Here is a 24176-nt window from a genome sequence, read left to right as displayed (position 1 = left end):
CTTATAATTATATGAAAAAATGCTTGCTATGTAAGATAGATAATAAATTTATCTTAATATTTTGGGGGAAAGTGGAAGAAATAAACCAAGATAGTCACTAGGTAAATACGGGTGATGTTATTTTTATCACTGTGTATTTTGTCACTTTTCCATAAACATTATTTTTATTATGAACAAGAAGAGTGGATCAGACTACAAACTAAGCACACACACTACCTCATTTCTCCTCTTAAATCTTTGAAAATAACAGGAAAGATATTTTTTGAAGCCATAAAGGACAAGAAAATCAGGGAAGAACACCATGAAAAGACAAGAAATGTTAAGGAATCCCTGAAAGAAAATATACTGAATGAGACTAAGGGAGAGCCATAACCCAAAATCTGCCAAAAAAAAAAAAAAAAAAAAAAGGAATGGTTCTGCGTAGTAAAGCTTAGAAGCAACAATTACAAAGAACAAGACAGGCTTGAGAAGTGACTATTTGGGAAACAGCCCAATTGATACACATACCTTGCCTCTGGAGAAGCAGGGCAGTGACCCTATAACTCAAGAGAATCAAGTCACAATGTCTAAAAGGGAAGTTGTTGGCACATGTCACTCTACATTTTTCAGCTGAACCTTCCACTAAAAACCTCCCCCTAAAACTTCAGACTCCTCTAACTGCTTACTCCTCAGACACTTAAATGTGTCATAGGCATTCCTAACTTAACATTCAAAAACTGAACTCCTTACCCATTTTGCATATATATTTCTTACACAGCTTTCCCCACCTCAGTTAATGAAAACTCTCTCCTCTTCATGAATTTCAGGCCAAAAACCCTGGAGCCATCCTTGACTTCCACTTCTGTCACCTCCCACATCTAATCAATCATTAAAACTTATTGGCTCCATCTTTAAAAGATACACAAACCCCAATTACTTCTCACTATCTTTGCTGCCTCTACTCTGGCCCAAGCATATAATGGCCTCAATTATTGCATCGAGCTCCTAACTGCTCATGCCCACACCCTCACTGCAATCTAGTATTATAAACGCAATAGCCAAAATGATGCTTTTAAACGTAGGTCACGTGACTCCCATGCTCAAAATCCTTTGACAGCTCCTGTTACCTCTCTGACCTCATCATCTATCACTTACCCCTCACTTCTGTCCCTAGAACACTGACTTGCTGTACTACGGGCTGTTAATCAAGCACACCAGGCACACCCCTGCCTCGGGCACTTTACATTTGCTGTTACCTCCTCCTAAAATGTTTTTAAAATGTTATTCCCTAAGGATACCCACAAGCCTTGCTCCCTCAACTCCAGGCCTTCACTCAGGTGTCACCTCTTCAGTGAAGACTTCCCTGACCACTCTATGTCAAACTTCATCCCCTGTAACACTCTACTCCCCTTTGCTATTTAATCCAAACACATATCCCTATTTAATATAATATGTATTTTATTCATTCATTTTTATTATTGTCTGTCTCCCACCTTACCACCACACAAAGGCAGAGACTTCTGTCTGTTTTATTTGCAGTGCTATCCCCAGCACCTAACAGAGGGATACACAGATGCTGAATAAATAAATTTTGAATTAATAATTTTTAAGAGAAGGCTGAACATAAGCAGTCTCGTCCTGAGGCCACATATCCTTTACCTCTACATTATACTATTAAAAATGTACTATACATGGTTATAAAATAATTATACATGTTTCAAGAAATAAAAGTTGGATTTTTTTTTAAATGAGCAAACAACCAGAGACTAACAATGTGATCACACAAAATTAATAAAGAACTAAATAAAAATGAAATTGCCCCTGTCTTGTATTACAGGAAAGTCATAACCAGGTGGGTTGGAGATCTAAATGTGAAAGTAAAATAATAAAATTCCTAGAAGATAATATAAAAGAGTGTCTTCATGACCATGGAGTAGGGAAAGATTTTGTTAACAGGATTCAGAAAGCACTAACCATAAAGGAAGAGCTTAGAAACCTGGACTACATTAAAATTAAAACTTCTGTCCATCAAAAGATATCTTAAAAGAATGAAAAAGCAAGACACAGAATGGAAGATACCTAAATGGAAAAAATACTTGCAACATATATAAGTGACAAAGAGTGTGTAACTAGAAAATATAAAGAACCCTTATAATTCAATTTAAAAAAAAGACAACTCAATAAACAAATGCAGAAGCTTTGAACTGGTATTTCACAAAAGAAGAATAACCAAATGGCCATTACATATATGAAACAATGTTCTACATCTCTAGTCATCAGAGAAAATGCAAATTGAAACCACAATGAGATATTACTATACACTCAAAAGATGACTAAAACTAAAAAAACCAATAGTATCAAGTGTTAATGAGAAGGTGAAATAACTGGAAGCCTTAAACACTGCTCGTGGTATATAAATTGGTAACAACCACTTTAGTAAATCAAAAGAAGCCACACACAAAAGGACACCCGCGTATTATTTTACTCCATAGAACTCAGAAAGAAAAAAAAACTAATTTTTATGTTGTAAACCAAGTTAGTGATTAACTCTGGAAGCTGGTGGTAACCAGAAAGAGGACATGCAGGAGACTATTGTTTCTTGATTTAGCTAATGGTTACAGAGACGTGTTCACTTAGGAAAATTTAGTGAGCTGTGTATTTGAAATGGGCGCTTTTCTCTATGTAGGTTACACTTAAATTTTTAAAAAAAATTTAAAAGAGTGAGAGTAAAATAGTTACTTCCAGATACATTAAAAATTGAGAGTGCATATCAACAGAAGTTCACTAAATGAACACTAAAGGAAGTATTTTAGAAAGAAGCAAAATGTTCCCTGATCATAGTGTCAAGGGATAGAAGATGAGGCCAGGGAGGCAGGACAGAGCCAAATTATGAAGGCTGAGCATGCCAAGCTAAGGAGTCAGCTCTCCATAGGAATTTAAGGAGTTTTTAAGCAGCAAAGTGATTTGATCAAAGTAATTATTTTGCCTGGACTTCCCCTTCATTTGTTTGCTACCTAAGATTCCTTTAAGACAATTCAAGTATTATTTTCAGTAACCAATCTTATTGTAGTCTATCTTTCTTCTGAATTTCTACAGCACCTCATAGAAAAAGACAGGGTGTTTAGAGTATAGATCTCAACTGGCCAGTTAATTGCAGGCTAGACAACTGCAATTAGCAAATTAACTCAAATACACTAGTGTCTACTATCCGTACTATTTTCAAGTAGTTTGTGGGGAAGACACATATGAAATTAAAAAACAGTAACACTAGACAGTAGATGAAGGAAACAGCTGGTGGGAAGAGTAAATCCAAGTTTAATTTTGCCAATTTTTTTGCTGATATGGTTCCAGAAAAAAAAAAAAAAAAAATCAACCACATGATGGATACATAACATAGACATAATATAAGATAAAAAATTTTCATGCCAACCTATTTACTACTTTAGTTTTGCTAGGGACTATTAGAATGATGAAAGTTTAAATTTCTTAAACATGATCAAATATTTTAAAAGTTTATATCAATGAAATACCAAAATATTTGCTTTTGCAAATACCTGGAAGGTTTCCGTTGTAGTCCACATCTTCTATGCTACATCCCCATTTAATCAGAAGTTGCAAACAGCCCAGCCGCCCATGAAAAGCTGCATAATGCACTGGTTTCCATTCTCTCTTATCAGCCACGCTGGGATCCTAGAGGTAACATTCACAGGAACTCAGTTTCTTTCCATTTTGCAGGGAAAATACTAAGTCTAGCAGCTTAATTCTGCAAATGAGAATTGGAGGCTGTTCTTAAAACTATATGGCAAACCATAGGGAGTAGCATCATGATAAAGAGTACAAATAAAAAAGAGATTTGGTGTTTTTAAAATTTAAAAAACTACATGGCAAACACAAAATATAATAGAAATATTTACTACAACCACTGATTTGAAAATATGAGCTAATAGGGTACTAATGAAATTTTAGTTTGTTTTTTTTTAAATATAACTAGCCACATTAAAATCGTTTTTAAAAAGGAACTTAACTAGTCATTTTACTGGTCACAAGTAGGTCGAATAAAATGAAAGAGATGAATTCAAATGATCAAAGCAAATCATTGAGAGCATAAGCAAAGAGTTAATAAGAAGATATTTTAATTCTTATAGGAAGTTATTTTTTACAACCACTAAGATTAAAAATAAATATCACAATAAATGAAATTTCTAGAGACATAAATCACTTTCTAAATTAGTGTATGAAATAAGAGTTACAAAAGAAACACACAGGTAAACAGACAGCAAATTCAGAAAGATTTACAATCCCTAGTTAAGATGTGCTTGGAAGCTTCAGAATCTTCCTTATTAAACTCTGAATTGACATGAAGAATCCAGAGCATCCAAAATATTTTGTACTACCAAACTGGGTTTTTTTCCTGCTATTGAAGATTTCTCTAAATTAGTGCTCCAATATTTAAAGATGGGAAAGCTAAAGAAGAGATCAGATTACTTCCTCAAAGTCATATAAGGGCTTTAAAAAGTCAGGAAGAGTCAACCAGACTGCCAACTGTTAGTCCATCTACAAGATTACACATTCCCACATAGTAACAGGAGCCCTCACCACTCCACTCCGGAGCATTATTTGTAGAGTGAAAGAATGTCCATGTGTTGCAGCAAGGTGTAAAGGAGTGCATCCACGATCATCCTGAGCTGCCAGATTCGCTCCGTTGATTATAAAAGCCTAAAAGTAGAGAAATAAGAATGACTTCACATGAATATAGACATTAAATCATAAATGCAAATGTAGATTATGTAAAGGCAAGCAATTCAGTAACCTATAACTAAGTTACTACATAAATTCTTACAGATGTGCTACCCGCTAAGTGTAAAAAATTCGTAGCTAATCCTAAGGAAATGCTTGAGATCCTTTTTACCATTGCCTAGGAGACATTTATACCCAATTTCACATTCTGATTTGAGCATGTACATGCAATTTATAAGGCAAGCTTTTCATAAGCACAGATTAACAACCACTGAATTGAATACTTTAATGCTAAGCTAATAAAACTGAAATTGAAACTTTCTCTATTTCAAAAGCAGAATCTTTTTATCAGCTGGGTTTTGAATACAATAAAAGGATTTCATTATTAAAGTAATTAGATCTAAGCTCCAAATCAAACTTCTAACTGATTCTGAGAAGATTCCATCTGAATTTACAATTGGCCCAGTTTTTTTTTCTTTTTTAAAAATTAACTTGCATTTTATTAATCTCAGCAATATCTACATATTTTTGATACATATGCATTTATGTGTAACATTAAATATTTATCCCAACAGAGAGAATGTTTTGGCAGACATATGAAATTGCAACTCCCTTGCAATAATTCTGAACTACCTACCACCATCCAATACCTGTCCAGGGAATCCTCAGACCATCTTTGAGAACCACTGTCCTAATTTATAAAACTCTGAATTGGACGAATGTGCATCTTGTCACCAAATATCCCAAAGCTTGACTTAAAACATGAAACTTGAAAGAGGTATATTTAGAACACAGTAGTCTAAGATTTGTAAATATAACCTCAGAAATAGTATAAAATTAAAAATAGGAATTTTTCCAAAATGTTTATGTTAGTCACTGCCTGATATGTCTGTAATAAGTTTTTAAAGAAAATTGTTCTTTCAGATTCCACAACCTTTGTGGTGACATCAGGGAGTGAAGCAGGGCTGTGTCATGACATTTCTCGGTGCTACTAAGCCAAATAAACCAAGTCTTGTCAATATTAGTTCTCACCAATGTGTCCTGATCGGGCATAATATAGAGGCACACTGAATAAAGACAAAATGAATGAATGAATCATGAAAACAAGAGATGAAAAATGGAAAAAAGGAAACCCAGTTCTAGGACTCAGTAATTTGCCATCCTACAAATAAAGTACAGAAATGATTTAAGGCAGGGTTCTAAAAATCAATTTCATCTAGATTTCCAGAAAAATCAGAAACTATAGAGTGAAACAGAATGGCTTAGGTTCACTTCTTCATTACCGAAAAAAATACATTTTGTTATTTGCACATATACAATCCCATTCAGTTTATTTTCTAGGGAAGCCCAGTCAGTTAACCCTTTTGCTGTTCCTTTCAGCAGATCTGAACATGCCTTTTAGTCCCCCTGCACAATCTACCTTGGAACCCAGAGACTTCCCTAATGGCCACAGTCTCCGTAACTTCTCTAAGAGGTTCTGGACTAGCCATTCAAGAAGGAAGAGCAGAATGAACAAAACAATTATAATCCTCATGGACAATCTGTGTTCATACTTTTGTCATTAAATAAAAAGAATGATAGGTCATTTCAGTCAATCAACAGATTAGTAAAATTCTTAAAGTTTAGTAAACTGAGATGGGAAAATAAATTTACACAATCTTCCTTTTTAAAATGAAAAACTAAGCACTAGGATGTTTTTCTTTTTTTTTTTTTTTTAATTTTTTTTAAAGGATGTTTTTCTTTTTGTTTTGTTTTAAAGAAGACTGTACATAGCCTGGTTTCTGGTTGTGGCTCTGTTAATAGCTGTGTGGCCATGGTTACAACTGGCCCAGTTTCTGTATATGGGTTATATCATACACACAACATGCCCCTTTATATAATATACAGAGTAATTAGTTAAAAAGAATTATTAGCTAATATTTTTTAGTTTTATCTCCTGTAGACTTTTTTTTTTCTTTTTTAACCAGTCTATGTTTACTACCAGTATTTCAGCAAAAGTTTACTTAGTCATAATGTCTATCAAGAGTTTTAGGAAGAATAGTCTCCATGATTTTGCCTGACTCCCATTAACAAACTAGTCAATTATCTTCACAAACCATATATTGAGTGCTTACTGTGTCACTACAAAGAATATGAAGATGTATCAATTAGGGATTTAGGACATATGTAGAGACAAAGATAATCAGTTCTACAAAGCAGCCCTTAATAAATAACAACTACACAGTACAGTAGCCCAAAAGCATCACAAAAGCTCTAAGAATGAAGAGATCACTTTGGGGAAGAGAAGGATAATCAAGGCAGACAGAATGGCTTAAACTAATGCTTAGAGGAAGGAAAGCATCAAGTGAAGTTTCATTGCACCCTGACGTCCCTTTAAATTACTGCTGTATTTGCTCCTTCCTTTTACTGCCTACTTCTCAAATTAATACCTCAATGACTCACCTTCAAATCCACCTGCAAACTGGGTGCCATTCCTATCATTGCAAAGAAATGCAGCCAACCTCCCCTTATAGTGAGTTCTCCAGTTCAATGACACTTCCTTAAGCGTTATTCCCCTTAGTTGTATCCTGTAACTGCTACTCTGCCTAACTTGCTAAACTTCTTCCTTCACTTGTACAGCACTAACGGATCCCAAATCTTCTGACTTTCTCCTCTGAATTCTTTACTTGCTTGTCTGCTTCCTCCCATCCCTACTAGTAACATTCTTCAATATTTAATCCTCAATAGTCTACACTCTTCTCTATGCTTTATTATTCCTGAAATCTGCATCTCCAGCACCGTTTTCAACTGCCTGGACCTTCTGCATCTGAATGACCTACAGGCACCTTAAACTCAACATGTGCCAAATTGAACTCAACACATTTCCTGTCAAATCTCCCCTGCCTTTCAGATGTCCGTGTCTATAGTGCCATAATTACCTGTCATTCTGACTCAAAACTTTATATTCTCACCATACTTTGTCAATGCCTGCTTCGCAAGATGTCTTGAATCATTTTCTTTCTTTCCCACTGTCATCAACTAATCTCACCCTCTATGGTTAGTGATTATACTAAAAGTCTCTAACTCGTCTTCTTGCCTCCAAACTCTCTTCATCCTAGGTAATCCTGGATATATCTTACTAGAATAATTTCCCCTGTTTTCATTATCACATTCCCCTGTTAACATCCATGTGCATGTATATGTATGTATGTTTGTATATGTATGTGTGATACATATACATACATACATAATATACATAAAACTCTCTTTCCTATACAAATGAATCTTTATTCTAAGACATTTTACAAATCTGGCTAATCTAAACTTAGTTCATAACAGTCCACATACAAATCATCTACATTCAGTCAAACTCATATAAAGGTATATTCCCTGAACTCACCTGATTTTTCCAATTCAAAGACTACACATAGAATTACAGCTTAGAGGTTAACAGGACAAAGTCTAGGTTCCAATTTTGGCTCTGTCACTTACTTAGGCAAGATACCTAACTCTCTGTTTCCTAATCTACTTGAAGGGAAACTCACAAGATGGTTGTATTGAATGAAGTGACACATGAGAGGCTGTAATTGACACATTAGAAGTGTTCAATGATAATCATTATTTTTATTTGCTCCTGACACATTCCCTACTTACAATGCTTATTACTTACGTTTTTTTAATCAACCCATTCTTTTAGGATTAGCTGAAGTTTTAATTCCTCCATTTATGATTCCTCAATCTCCTCTTAAGATTTACAGTTCTTCTCATCTATACTTTTCATGAGAAACTTACTCTTAGACTGTGCTTTGTACTGTTTTGTAACTCATTGAGTAGAGCTCCTATCTTTCCAAACAGAATCTAAGGCTTCTTATAGGTAGGGACTGTTTGCTTATACAATTCTGTATTCCTTCAAATTCCAGTCCATCTTGCTATACTAATTAATTCTAGTTACTCTAATACACTGGGTATCACCATATATTAATGTATAACTCTGGCCAAGAAATACATTATATAAGGAATTTTAGGCATAGCAAGCTATAAAAAAGTTAATCTGGGCATGACTGTGTCATCCCTTAAAACAACCCAAACAGAGCCAACTACTTCAGAGAGAAAATTATTTCCAGTCTTGTACAATTTGTTTCAGTGATAGTTGTTGGTACCAAAATATCTGAGTCTTAGAATTCAGTGTTTATTTAGAACACAGAACTAAGTCTATAGGATCAAATTATTAGAATAAAGGCAAGAGCCGAACAGAAGTATGCTAAAGTAATTAAACTTACTGAATTAATAAAAAAGAAATCCAAGTTATTATTACCTGCATACAAGCATCCTGTCCCCTGATTGCAGCTATGTGAGCCGCTGTCCAACCTCTCACAGTTACTTGTGAGATATCAGCTCCATGCCAGAGGAGCCAATGAAGACACTATATTAAGGAAATAACCATGTTAACAAGAGATAAGGCAGATTTTTTAAAAACATTTTTATATCTTTTAGGTTTGTCTATTATCATGAAATACTACTATCTGAGAAGCATCATAAGTGAATGGCAGGGGGCAGGCATAAGAAAAACGAAAGCACAAGCACACTGACACGGTAACCAACACTTGGCTTTACTGTTGGGTAAACGTAACAGGGGGTGGTAGGAGCTGTAGCAAACTGGAGACCACATTCCTTGACCATAAGATGAAATGCTGCTCAATCTCAGCCAGTTGTTGCTGTGAGTGAAATGCTGGTCCAAGTCTTATGTTTGACCAATACTCTACAAGCCAAACAAAACACATCTGTGGTCAGATTCACTCAATGGCTGCCAACTTGCAACCTCTGCCATAGATCTTTAGATGAATCCAGAAGCTTCTGTATCAGAGCAAACATTGTTATTCTGACAATCCTTTCTAAAAAAATAAGTGGCATATTAAAAAAAAAAAAAAAAGGGAGGGAGTCAAACACATCTTCATTTAAGATTTTTTAAAAATTAACTTACTCCTCCAAAAATAAGTAAACCTAATTACCTCCCCCTCCAAAAAAAAAAAAAAGAAAAATGAAAAAAATTAATCTAAGCTTCAATGTAATACAGTACTACAGATCTTTACCACACACAGTGTTACTGCCTTTATATGTTCAATTCTGTAGATTCCACCTTAAAGAAGTTTCTTTCTTATAAAAAACTAATTGCATCCCTGGGGTACACTATCACATCAGTCATAGCCATACAATTTTTTGAAAAACCTAATCATCTACGTATCATTTGCCTATCACAGAGATTAATGGCTAATAAAAATATGGGGGGGAGCTCAACCTCACTAATAAACACAATAAGTCATTCATTTGTTTAACAAATATTTATGGAGAGATAACTGTATGCCAAGACAATTCAGGTACTGGAGAATAAAACCACTGTAAATATTCATGTACAAGTATCTTATCTCTCCTGGGTAAACACGTAGAAGCAAGATTGCTGAGACATAGGTAAGTATATGTTTAACTTTATAAGAAACTGCTAAACTGTTTTCCAAAGTGGCTGTGCCGTTTTACATTTCTACCAGCAATGTATGAGAGTTCTAGCTGCTCCATTTCCACAAGGAAAAAAACCCAACCCATTTTTTTGGCTTTGTTTTTGTTTTGCCACTCTAGTAGGTATGCAGTGGCATCTTATTGTGGTTTTAATTTGCATTTCCCTATTGGCTAATGATGTTGAACATTTTTTTCAAATGCTGAATTGCCATCCATATGTCCTCTTTGAGAAAGTGTCTATTGAATTTGCCCATTATTAATTGGGTTTTTGTTTTCTTACTATTGAGTTGTGAGAGTCTCATATATTCTAGCTACAAGTTCTTAGTCAGAGATATGGTTTGCAAAGATTTTCTCCTGTGTTTTCTTCTAGAAGCTTTATAAGGTTAATTTTACATTTGTTTATGATCTGCTTTCAGTACATTTTTATAGATAGTGCCAAGCATGAGTTGAGGTTCATTTTCTTACCTATGACTGTACAACTGTGCCAGCACCAGTTAGTGAAAATACTATCTGTTCTCCATTGGACTGCATTTGCATCTTTGTCAAAAATCAACTGACCAATCAGCAGGACTTCAGAAATGGCTAAGTGACGAGCTTGGTAAACCCTCTCCAAGAAGCAATAACAAATCTCCAGAAAGTGGGCATAGACAGAACGTATCTCAACATAATAAAGGCCATGTATGACAAACCCAGAGCTAACATCATACTTAATGGGGAAAAGCTGAAAACATTTCCTCTAAGATCAGGAACAAGACAAGGATGCCCACTCTTACCACTTTTATTCAGCATAGTTTTGGAAGTCCTAGCCACAGCAATCAGAGAAGAAAAAGGAATCTAAATTGGAAACAAACAAGTAAAACTGTCACTGTTTGCAGATGACATGATACTATACAAAGAAAACCCTAAAGAAGCAACCAGAAAACTACTAGGACTCATCAATGAATTTGGTAGAGTTGCAAGATACAAAATTAATATACAGAAATCAGCTGCATTTCTATACACTAACAATAAAACAGAAGAAAAAGAAATTAAGGAAACAATACCATTTACCACTGCATCAGAAAGAATAAAATACCTAGGAATAAGCAAACCCAAGGACGCAAAAGACTTGTGCTCCAAAAACTATAAGACACTAATGAAAGAAATTGAAGACACCATAAACAAATGGAAAGATATACCATGTTCTTGGATTGGAAGAATATTGTTAAAATGGCCATACTACACAAGGCAATATACAGATTCAGTGCAATCCCTATCAAATTACCATTGACATTTTTCACATAGCTGGAACAAAAAAACGTTCACACTTACATGGAAACACAAGAGACCTGAATAGCCAAAACAATCTTGAAAAAGAAGAATGGAGCTGAGAGAATCACATTCCCTGACTTCACACTAAACTACAAAGCTAGAGTAATCAAAACAGTATGGTACTGGCACAAAAACAGACACACAGATCAATGGAACAGGACAGAAAGTCCAGAAATAAACCCATGCACTTATGATCAATTAATGTATGACACAGAGGCAAGAATATACAACAGAGAAAAGACAGTCTCTTCAATAAGTGGTGCTGGGAAAACTGGACATCTACCTGTAGAAGCCTGAAATTAGAATACCAGATACAAAAATAAACTCAAAATGGATTAAAGACTTAAATGTAAGACCAGATACTATAAAACTCCTAGAGGAAAACATAGGCAGAACACTCTTGGACATAAATCATAGCAATATATTTTTTGAACCAGCTGCTAGAGTAATGGAAATAAAAGCAAAAATAAACAAATGGGATTTAATTAAACTTGAAAGCTTTTGCACAGCTAAGGATACCATCAACAAAATGAAAAGACAACCTACAGAATGGGAGAAAATATTTGCAAATGATGTGACCAACAAGGGACTAATTTCCAAAATATACACACAGCTCATGTACTTTAATATCACAAAATCAAGAAATTCTATCAAAAAATAGGCAGAAGACCTAACAGACATCTCAACAAAGAAGACAAGTAGGAAGGCACCAAAACCTTCTGACTGAGATTTGTTCTTATTAAAATTCAACAAATACTTCTTGAACATCTGCTATGCAGTGTGCTAGACACTAGAAATATTTATATATTTAATTCAACAAATTCAGCAGTACAACAAACATTCATTGAGAACCCATAATGTGACTCTAGTATGCCAGACACTATGCTAGATGCTGTGGGGAAAAAAGATAAATAAAATCCAAATGGTACCTTCAAAGAGCTCAAAATCTAACTGACAATACAATTCAATTGTGACAAAAACAATTTTAAAAATACGTATAAAATTGAGGGAAAAGATGCTAGTTGGAGGATATTAAGGGGGGGGGGGAAACACAGAAGGCTCTGCTAAGGGGATGCTACCTGATCTGGATTTTAACCAGCTAATCACCAGGAAGAGGTGAGACCAGGCAAATGAAACGGCATGTGCAAGGTCTGTGATAATATGAAACAACAGACTAGTTTGGGAAATGACAGCAGTCGCCAGTACTGCAGCACCAAACAAGTATGTAGGGAGATGTGGTTGGAGAGGTAAGTCTACCATATTAAACAGCTTAAACTTTATCCCACAGGGTATAGAGTCACTACAGGGTCTTAAAGAAGGTTTTAAGTGATATCACACATTAGTTTTAAAGCAGTAAGTTTCTATGCCAGTTATGAACCAGAGGTAGGTGAGACAAAACAAGGAAATCAAGTAGATCTAAGGCAGTGGCTAGGATGGAGAGGACAAATTCAAGAGACAAAGATGGAACAGAATCAACTGACCTAGTGATCAGTTCTCACTGCCTCAACGTGCATCGTGAAATGCAAGTCATCAGGACAAATTTTTTTTAACATTTTTTTATTGAGTTATAGTCATTTTACAACATTGTGTCAAATTCCAGTGTAGAGCATAATTTTTCAGTTATACATGAACATACATATATTCACTGTCACTTTTTTTTTCGCTGAGTTACCATAAGATCTTGTATACATTTCCCTGTGCTATACAGTATAATCTTGTTGATCTGTTCCACATTTTGAAATCCCAGTCTGTCCCTTCCCACCCCCCGACCCAGGACTAATGTTGATACTGTGTTTTGCTTCTGTAAAACGCTGAGACAACCCAATAATGGCGCAAAGGACATTAGCCTGGAAAACTTATGGAAGGAAAAGAATAGCAATTTAGTTTTAGATCAACTGAATTTGAAATGCCAGTCATATATGTATGAGCTGTTTATAAGCACCTGATGCATAAGCTAGAATTCAAATTCTGGGGAGAAAGTAAATCAGTGAATTATTATGTAGAAGTGAGTGATAAAGCCAAGGAAGTCTAAACATGGCATGGAGAGAGAGTGTAAAGTGGAAGAGAAGGCCATTAGCAGAAGCATAAAGAATACCTATAATTTGACTATGAAAAGGAATATATATATGTATAACCGAATCACTATGCTGTACACCAGAAATTAACACAACATTGTAAACTGACTATACTTAAATAAAAAAATAAAAAACAAAAAAAGAAAGTTTGAGATTACATTCTCTAAGGAAAACCTGAAATAAAGATTTCTAACTAAAAACAAAAAAAGAATACCTATAACTTTAAAGTAGGTAGGGGAGGTTAACCAAAGGAGACAGAATAATCAGAGAAGCTGAAAGGATCCCAGAAAAGAGAGGAAATAAATGGTATAGCAAGAAGTCCTATCCCATTTGAATATGGCAGAGTAAAATCAGTATTTCCTCCTTCCTTCAAAATCATCACAAAAAAAAAAAAAGAGAGAGAGAGAGAGAGCAAGAAAACCCCATCTTTGATGAAGCTAGGAGACATCTGAAACCACAAAACAGATGGGAAAGCTGCCAAGGTGTAGACCAAACAGGGATGTGGGAGGAAGCAGCAGAGAAAATATCCACACAGGGCTGCAAGCACAGAAAGACCCAGCAAGGCACATTTCTCCCACATGAGAGGAAGCCCCTAAAAGGCCAAAGCAAAAATCCCTACAGTTCAAGTGGGGCACACAAACCGGTGGAGAGAGAGTCTCTGGACCAGAGCTGGTTCCATGAAGCAGAGAAATCAAACAAACAAGAAATCACATGGAGAAGCCATATTCCTAGAAAGCAGTCTCTATTTGTGTGGCAGGGGAAGAAAGAGAGGCTGCACAGTGAAATGTAATAGCTGGGGAAATTTAATAGCTAAAATAAGCTCCCCACACACAACCATCAATCATGAGAAAAATTCCAGTTGGCTTTGTACAGCCAAGAATAAGGAGTTTTGCATAAAAATATTCACTAAGCACTGCTTACACTAGCTAAAAACTGAAACCAACTAAATAGTCATCAATCAAAAACTAGATAAAGTCTGATACTCATCTAAGAAGAGACTATTACAACACAGCTGAAAGAAATGAACTAGAGTACGTATATGTAACCATACAGTTAAAACTCAAAAACATATTGTTGGACAAAAAAAAAGCAAGCTGCAGAAATACACAGAATATATCATTTACATAAAATGTGTCATTTAGAACAGCGATGTGATCATATGTAATAAAAGCATAAAACATATATATAATCACATGTAATAACAGTATAAAACAGCAAAAAATAAACACCAAATTCAGGGTTATAATTATCTCTGGAGTAGGAACAAGAGAAATGACACCTGGGAGAGATGCACAGGGACTTCAAGTGTATCTGTGATATTCCATTTATTTTCCAAAAATCTGAGGCAACTACAGCAAAAATAGTAGGATTTGATAGAGTTCAGTTTGCATTATGTTATCCTCTGTAAGTTACCCTCTATGCTTGCATTTGGAACCCAGCCACCACAATGTGAGGAAGCACAAACCAGCCCAGGTGGAGAGACCTCACAAAAAGGCCCACGTGGAGAGGAATTAAGGTGCTCAGCCTATAACCAGCGTCCACCACCAGACGTCTGTGTGAACAAGCAGATTCCAAAAGATTCCAGCTCAAGCTTTTAAATCTAGCTGAAGCCCCAGACGGCATGAAGCAGAGACACAGTGTCCCTGAAATCCAGACTCCCGGTTCACTCCTGAGCATATATAAATTGTTATTTTATGCCACCCAGTTTTAGGATGATTTATGACAAAGCTATAGTAACCAGAACACTTAAACGTTAGACTGAATTGAAAAGAAAAATATTTCTCGTGCCTAGCATAAGGCCTCAGTCCTGTTTGCTAAATTTACAAAACTGTCAAGAGCTCTAAACTCACTTTAGTTTAATCATTTATGTAACTTCTTACCTCCAAACTTCCAGAATGGGCTGCCCAATGTAAAGGGGTAAATTTATGAAGAATGTCAACTTCATTGATGCTGGCACCTCGTTCTACTATTTCTGAAAGCTGCTTTACATCTCCAGCTCGTACCGCATCATGTATGCTACCAAAATGCACATTCTTCCTGGCACCTATTGAAAAATCAAATTGCTTAAAATATATTACAAAACTAAAACAAACAAACAAACAACAATAGCAACAACAAACTAAAGCAATGATTGAACTGAAAGCATGTGATCACTTGGGCTTTCCAAATATTTACTAAAATATTGTAGTATTTATTACAAATACTACAAATACTTCAGTATTTGTAGTAATTAACATCTTAAGTAGACTTCAATTTCACCTCTAATATGTAAAGAATATGGAAGTTGTCACCCCCATATATACAGGGGAAAAGCTGAATAAACTGAAAGTCAACAACTTTAGTTGGACTCATCAGAGAAGTAAGATTTCAGGGCAAACGGCCATCCTGAATCTGGAGAGACAGGCAAATACAGAGAAATACAGTCAAGTTCAGCTTACCTGGAGCAGAAGCCACTGGAGCCATAAACTTCGAGAAGCACCTAAATGGTGATTTTGATAAATTGCTGGGGGCTGGGTATGCAGCCTAAGAGTGAGAAACTCCTGGGGGCCAGTCTTAGGAGGCCCCCACATTTTCATAGAGATATATATATATATCCTTTCTCCACAATTGGCACATTTAATTTCTTGAGATCTGGAATCATATCTGACACCAATTCTTGGCAAAATGCTGTATACTTTACTCAAAAATCCTTTCTGAGCATCTACTACATGCCAATCACTACAATAACACAATGGAAAATAGACATGTTTAACACATTTTCTTTCCATCAACACTTTAAAATCTATTTGGATAAATTCAATGAAATTAAAAACCTCACAGTAACATCTTTAAAGAGTACAGCTAAAATGAAGGAGGAGGAGGGGGAAACACTTGAGCAAGACCTTGAAGAACAATTAAGACATACATAAACGGGGAGAGGAGCACTCCAAACTGCTTCTGGTTATCCACTACAAGTCTAGAGAACCAAATCCAAACCCTCAGTATGACATCTATGCCCTCACATAATTTGGCTCCATCTAATCTTATACCGTTTTTCTCATCACATTCCATCCCAATTTATTCATTCACCTACCCATCCATCCACTCAATTTGGTATCTACCATAAAAATAAAAAGATAAACAAGACATGACCTCTAATCTCAAGGAACTCACAAAGATATACAAACACAAGTTACAAAACAATGTAGTAAGGACAATGGCAGAAATATTCATAAGAACTTATGTAAGCACAGAAGACTTCTAACTCAGCTGGGTAGGAGGTAAGGGTAACAAAAAAACAGTATAAGGCAGCTTTTTCTGATCCCCAACCTCACCCCATACTGAAACAAAGGGCCCTCTACTCCTCTTTCTAATTGTCATCACACTAGTCATTACTTGGCTATTTATCTTCCCCACTAGAAGGTAAACAATGTGCCTTTTTCGCTTACGTATCCTTAAAACAAAGCACACGGTAGGCACTCAATAAATATTTACTGGATTACTGCGTGAATAACACAGACTTGGGGGTCCTCAGTAGGGTCAAAGTCATCGTACATGACGAGAATAAAAGCACCAGTGATGGCACTATTCAAGGAAGAAAGCAACATTTAAGAAGTGGATGGAAGAAAAGTCAGCAAAAGAAAACAAAAAAATAAATAAATAAAACGGGAGCGTAAATAAAGTGAAAGGAAGAATACTGGATAAGTGTAATGTTATCTCCACAGAGTTAAATGCTGCAGAGACGCCAAAACTTACAGGGGTCCATAAGATTGACCAAGAGTTGTTATCAGTCTGGGCAAGAAGTCTCGGGAATGTCGCAGATAGGAAGAAAGGAAGGAAAGCTGAAATCAGTAAGGATGGGGGCCAGGTGAACAGCTTTGGGATCCACTGAAAAAGGTCAATTACAGGAAACGAGGAGTAACAGCTGAGAAAGGGAACTGCCAGAAAGGGCGAAGGCACCTGTGGGCTGAAGGGAGAAAAGGAGTGTGGCAGAGGCAAGGGCCAGAGAAATAGTAGTCTGACTCACACGGGGTCGGAGTCTCCGTGGAGGAGGTGGAGGGGCCTGAATCCGACACCCCGGGCATGGTGCGGTCCCTCAGACTCCGGGGAGGAGTCGAGTCCAGGCCCCTGCTGCGGCAGCGGTCTTCGCTCGCTGTTACCCACGAGCCACTGCAGCAGCGGCTGTCTTCCTCGTTGTCACTAAGCCCGGGGCCACTGTTCTCCGCCGTTCTCTCCCAGGAGCCCCGGCAGCGGGAAACTTCGTCTTCACTTTCCCTCTCCCAGAAGCGGCGGAGGTTGGCGTCTTCGCTGATGCTCACTTCCGAGGAGTAGCTGGCCAAGTAGCCGCGGTCTTCACTTACCCCTTCCCAGGCACTGCTGAAGTTGCGGCCACCATCCACACTCCCGCCCTCCCATGAGCCACTGAGGCGACGGCTGCGGTCGTCACTGCCTCTCTCTCCCGAGTCACTGGTTTGGGGGCCCCGGACCTCCCTGACTCTCTCCCAGGTCCCACTGAGGCGGAGGCGGAGGCCGCGGCCTTCTTTGACTGTTCCCCCGGATTCACTAGTAGGGTGGCTGCCGACTTTACTTAAACTCTCGTCGCTGCTACGGTCTTCCCTTACTCTCTCCCAAGAGTTCCTGGGAAGGTGGCCACCATCTCCCCTGACTCTCTCCTGAGAAACACTGCGGCGGTGGCCCAGGTCTTCACTGACCCTTCTCGAGTCTTTGCAGGAGAAGCCCACGTCTTCACTCACTCTTCCTATCGGGACCCTGCAGCGGTGGTCGCTGTCTTCACGGATTCTTTCCCTATCTTCGCTACCACTAAAGCCCCAGTCTTCGCTAACTCTTTCCCTGAACCGGTCGCCGCGTTGGCCGTGCGGGCCGTTTATTCTCCACACGCGATGGCTGGCGCGGCGGCCGCAGTCTTCGGTTGCTACTCCCCGCGACCTGCTGTGGCGGCGACCGCCGTCGGCGGGTACTCTCTCATCCAACTCGCTTTCCAGCGTCCCGACTCCAGCCGCCTGGTTGGAGAGGTGGAGCCGTCGCCTTAGAAACGGGCAAACTTCCGGCGTGCTGCAGTCATTTCCGGTTCCTCGCGACTGTGCGTCACTTCCGGCTTTCTTGCATCGTCGTCTTTTTTTTTTTTTTTTTTGTCCCCACCCCACCCCTCCCCCCGTCTTCGCCTCTTGAGAAATTGGATGATAGTGTGGACCGGTTTTCGGTGAAATTCTGCTAGGTATCACAACCAGCCTGTCTAGGCCCCATCTCTGTAACGGCACGGCATCCGTCGCGCCCGCCATGGTTCGGCGACGCATGTGGAGGCTCCAGGACTGCAGTCGGCGTAGGTGACCTGCGAGTGTGGTGCGGACCGGGCGGGGCCTTTCGTCCTTGGCAAACCTAGTGTCATTTTTCAGTGCTGGTTGAAGCATTGGAGAAAATGTATTCTTACCCTGTCACTTCACAAGTATGGGAAAAAAAGACCAAAAGGAGAAGTTAGCAGCTGCAGCTCTATCATTATTGAGTGTTACCACTTCCAGGCTCTTTGATAATCGCTTGGTACTAATTCTCACACTAATTTTGTAAGGTAGGTGTTATCCCCATCTTACAGGTGAGGAGATTCATGGTATCAGTAATTTGCTAAGGCGAAACAGCCGGTAAGTTGTAAAGCCAGTATGAAATCACAGATCATTAGTCAAAAGACTGCACCAGGTCTCCTGACTCAAAGATTCTTTTAAATGTAAAATGTTTATTTGTCAGCAGTTTGGCCCAGATCTTTTTCTAACCAACCCTATTGCTTAACGTGTGTTCTTCCATTCATGTTTATAGCAAATATATGGGCTAGGTTTTGTGCTGGCAGCTGAAAATACAGAAATTAGAATTCTCTGCCCTCCAGGGGCATCACCCACCTTGCTTCTCCCCTCGCCCTGTTTTTCCCATCCTTACTGCCTTGTCACAGTTTTTGTTCTGTGAACACATTTGGGAAAGTCCCCTGACCTTGCCTTTCCTCTCTTGAAGTACAGTAAATGCCTTTCTTTAACTTCCATAGCCTCTTGTATCATTAATAACTAACATTTGTTGAGCTTATATGATGAGACTGGCACTGTAGCAAGCTCTTTATATTAATTTTCTTGTTTAATCCTTAATATAACCTACCAGGATAGTATTACTGTTCCTTTCTACAGAAAGAGAAACAAAACACCAAAATTAGTTGCCTGAGGATACACAACTAGTAAGAAGTACCTGAATTAGTACCTAGATCTTTGATTTTGCTGCGCATACTCCTCAAAGCCCCTGAATTCCCACAGCCTTTATTAGACCGCTATCACATTATATTATAATTACCTATTTAACAACTGGTCCTCACCTCTATCCTCCGAGGACTCTGACCTTCTGGGAGGTAGGAACTGTATCATTCTGGCATTCTTAACATCTGGAGTATTTAGTTCAAGGGAAGGGCTTGCTAACTGTTATGTGGATGAGTGGGTGGGTTGATGATTGGTTGTTGGTGGATGAACTGATAGATTGAAAATAAAATTTTTGAGTTAGAAGGGAATTTGGGATTAGTCAGCCCAATCCCCTCATTTTTAGAAATGGGGCACCTGAGGCCTTTTATCTTATTAGACATCTATTTAGTTATTAATATGGGCCAGTTTTTATGCTAAATGATTTGCAAATAGTTTTAAACTTAATCTGTATTGTTATTTCTATTTTTCTATTTTTACAGGTGAAGAAATCAAGATTTGGCTAAGATCACATAACTAGGAGGTGGGGAGTTGGAACCCACTATGACTGACTCCAAATTATTACAGTGTTTGTAGCCACTTACATAATAATGGTAAAGGCTTTATTTTATGCTCTGTTGTATGGATAAACACACTGAGGGAATAAGGCAGCATGTTCTTAAAGGACATACTCTTGGCAAAAAAGGATCAGAAAAGGAAATAGAAACAGATAGAGAAGCAGAAAGTAAACGCTCCCAAAATAAAAAAAAAGAATTAAAAATAAAAGCAGAAGTTAATGAAATAGAAAATAAAATTGATTATAATAGCTGGTATTTGAAAAGAACAATGAATAGACAGTAAATCTGAAGGAGAGAAAACTACTGGAAACAAAAAGAACATATTACAGATATGAGGGACTTTGAAACTGAATTATTTAGTGTAAACTTGTACTAATAATCTTGAAAATTGACTTGGACAATTTCTTAGGAAAATACAAAATTCAAAAATTGGCTCAAGGGTTAAAAACCTTACTAAATTGATAATCATAAAAGAATGTCGTATGTATCCCTGACAGAAGTCACTAGGAACAAGGCATAGAGAAGAATAGAGTACTTTCCAACTCTGGAGGTTACATATCTGTAACAGAATCTAAATAAGGAGAAAAACCTTAAAGCTCCATCTCAGTTATGAATATACCTGCAGAAATCCTAAGGAAACTCTGAAACCAGCAGTGCATTTAGAGAATAATGTCATAACCAAGTTAGGTGTATCCCACCAGTCCAAGGATGGGTCAACATTAAACAAGATAGTAATGAAAATTTCTTATATTAATAGATAAAAGTTGTATGGTCTTAACTGACACTGAAAAAGCACTTAGAAAATTAGTGTCTGTTACAGACTCAAAAAGAAGAAAGTAAAATTCATATTAAGCAAGTGATAAAAGGAAGCTTGCTTAACTGGGTGAAGGGTATCAACCAGAGATAAACAGCATACTTAAGGTCATACTCTAGTGTATCTGCCTGTCATTCCTATAATTCAGCACTGTTCTGAGAATTTGTGACCCAGCATAATAGGTAAGATAAATAAGGCAAGTAATGGAAAGGAAGAAATTAAGATAAATGATATTATTTACCTGGAAAATATAAGACAACTGTAAAATACCATTAAATATTAGAATAAAGAGTTCAGTAAGATGAAAGGCTGTAAGAGCAACATACAGAATTAAGGTTACCTATGAACTAGATAAAATTACATTTTAAATGTAAAGGAAGATCTTGCTCACAATGGCAGCAGTGATAGTGAAATATCCTAGAAATAAACCTATTAAGAAATGAACAAAAAAAACCCATAAAATTTCATTTATGGTTGTTACAGAAGTTCCAAATAAAAAGAAGCTCTGCTACATCAGTAGGCTCAGTACTGTAAAGATACGATTCTCCTCAGACTATATTTGTTGCATTTCAAGTTAAAATTCTAATTAATTTTTACTGGAAATTAGCAAGTTGATTTTAAAGTTTACCTGGAAGAATAAATGTGCAGTATTACCCAAAACATTTTTGAAAAAGAAGAATTAATAAGGACTTACCCAAATACGTATCAGAACTATAAAACTAGAGTATTTAGAACAGGGTGATATTGGAACAGGACTGGACGAATAGATTAGTGGAACAAACTAAAATCCAGAAATAACCCAATGTTTTTGTTTATTCTTGAGGTGGCATTTCAAATAGAGAAGTGAAGGCTCTTCAAAATTTTCATGTACAAAAATTTCAGAAGAATTAAAGAAATTAACAAAGTGTTAGAAGAAAATATGGAAAATTTATAAACCTTAGGAAGGTGTTCCTAAGCAAGACAAGCCATGCAGGGAAAAAAATTTACTGTGTAAACTTAAATGTTTGGGCTTCAGGATACGTTACAATAAAGTTGAGACCAGAGATAGGCTTAATGTTTATCATCTTCTAAAAATTTAAGTCAGTTATAAAGAGTAACTCAATAGAAAAATTAATGAGTGAAAAACAAAAATATCAAGAGCAAATAAACAAAAGAAAGGATATTCACACTGATAGAGAAAGACTGCTGTTTGTGCATCACAATGATGCACATCAAAAACTGAGAGATTATGGCTAACAAGTTCTGGAAGAGGTTGGCCAAAGTATTCTAAAGATCCTGATGATGAAAGGCTAAATTGGAGTGACCTGTGAAGGACAACTTGGGCTATATCTGTCAGAATTCTAAGTACACAATAACCTTGAACCAGCAACTATTCAGTTGTAAAATCTTCAAAAATAACTTGCTTAGCTGTATCTACTTTGTAATTGTAAATAATTAGAAACTTGAATACATGTCAATGAAAGAATGACTAAATGAGTTATGCTACATTCATATTATGAAATATTACACAGTGGTAAAAATGCAGATCTCTGTGCATTAATCAAAATGGAAAGAGTTGCAAGATAGAGTAGATAAGAAGAGTCCAAACTATATATATGTGATGTCATTTAATTCCTTAAAATTACTTTGTAAAAGATTTTTTTTTCAAAATTTGGCAAAGAGCTATACTAAATTGTTAAGTTAGTGGTTACTTTACAGAACAAGAAAGGATATGAAAGCAGACTGTTTTCTGTAATTCCAGAATTATTTTATTTTTAATTAAAAAAAATTTTCCTAAATAAAAATATAGAAGCATAGGAAGACATGCACTGTCATATAAAAGAAGATAATTTTTAACAAGTATATGGGCCAAGAGCAATTAATTAAGAGGCTAAGAAAAGCACACTGGTTTTGGTAAAGGGTCATTGATAATGCTCAGGAGAGTAATTTTGATGAAATAGTCTAGATGTAAAAACCAGATTGCAAAGGATTTCAAGGTAAGTGAGGGACTGACTATGAAGGAAGTTTCTCAAGTAAAACGGGTTTCAGAGCACACTGACAGCATCTTGGCATTCCATAGAATCAGAACCCTTTGTAAGTATGAAGCTTATGGTTACAATTAGTCAAAAATGGCTAGTTCTCCACCTTTACCTCAGTTTTTCCAAAGTGAGGTGATAAATCAGATTGTCCCTCTAATCCTCCATAAATCAGCTCTTTCCATCTAGTTCCACAGGAGGGAGTAGGGCCAATTCCAGGACAAAAACATTGAATTAAGTGGGTTTTGGTAACCATCTCCACTCTGCTTATGTACCCTCTTGCTTCCCAAGCATTCTTGCTTTCCCCTTGGTGCTCACCGCCATACCCTTACTGGGGTGCCCCAGGGGTGCTTTTTGGCTCTTATTCTTTTGTTTGTTTTATTTTGGGGGCAGGTAATTAGGTTCTTATTTGTTTACTTATTATTTTGATGAAGGTACTGGAGATTGAACCCAGGACTTTGTGCATGCTAAGCAAACACTCTACCAACTGAGCTATACCTTCCCCAACCCCGGTCCTGCTCTTATTCTTTAACTTGCTCTTCCCAGCCTGCCCAACAAAGTGTCCATTATTTCAGAGAACTGACCCCATGTAGGAGAAGGAGGAAACTTTCTACTGTTAATGTAGAAGTTCAGGATTTTCTTGACAATAGCCTAATTTTCCGTTTCTATCTCCAAATGACCTCCTCTTTATAGTCAGTTAAATCTTTCCGTTTGCAGACATGGTTAGATGCCTCCTTGTATCTTCCTGAATGTTTAGTATAAACCCTGCAAACCATTCATTAGGTGCTAAATATTAGGCTGTAAGGAAAGCCAACCAGAATCTAAAATTGTCTGTTTCAGGTTAAGCTATTGTGAGAATCTTAAGATTTTTTTAAATTGAGGTGTAGTTGATGTACAATTTTACATAAGTTTCAGGTATACATTGTGATTCACAATTTTAAGGGCTATATTCCATTTATAGTCATTATAAAATACTG

At 37.0% G+C, this 24176-nt stretch overlaps 1 protein-coding gene across 2 annotated transcripts in view; it reads right to left on the bottom strand.

The window, feature by feature from the left end:
* The window catches only part of ANKRD42 (ankyrin repeat domain 42), a 49483-nt gene extending 29185 nt beyond the window's left edge, over nucleotides 1-20298 (bottom strand). For both annotated transcript variants that reach the window (XM_074372757.1, XM_074372758.1), the window contains exons 1-5: nucleotides 17599-20298; nucleotides 15473-15636; nucleotides 9011-9118; nucleotides 4576-4695; nucleotides 3534-3669 (exon numbers count right to left, since the gene is read on the bottom strand). In XM_074372757.1, coding sequence (XP_074228858.1) covers nucleotides 3534-3669; nucleotides 4576-4695; nucleotides 9011-9118; nucleotides 15473-15636; nucleotides 17599-19000 — 1930 coding nt within the window. In that variant the 5' untranslated portion in view covers nucleotides 19001-20298. The remainder of the gene's footprint in view (nucleotides 1-3533; nucleotides 3670-4575; nucleotides 4696-9010; nucleotides 9119-15472; nucleotides 15637-17598) is intronic.
* Between the last annotated feature and the right edge of the window lie 3878 nt (nucleotides 20299-24176).

The sequence above is a fragment of the Camelus bactrianus genome, chromosome 10, assembly GCF_048773025.1.
Source record: "Camelus bactrianus isolate YW-2024 breed Bactrian camel chromosome 10, ASM4877302v1, whole genome shotgun sequence".
Classification (NCBI taxonomy): domain Eukaryota; kingdom Metazoa; phylum Chordata; class Mammalia; order Artiodactyla; family Camelidae; genus Camelus; species Camelus bactrianus.
This window is presented reverse-complemented; position numbering and strand designations above follow the sequence as displayed.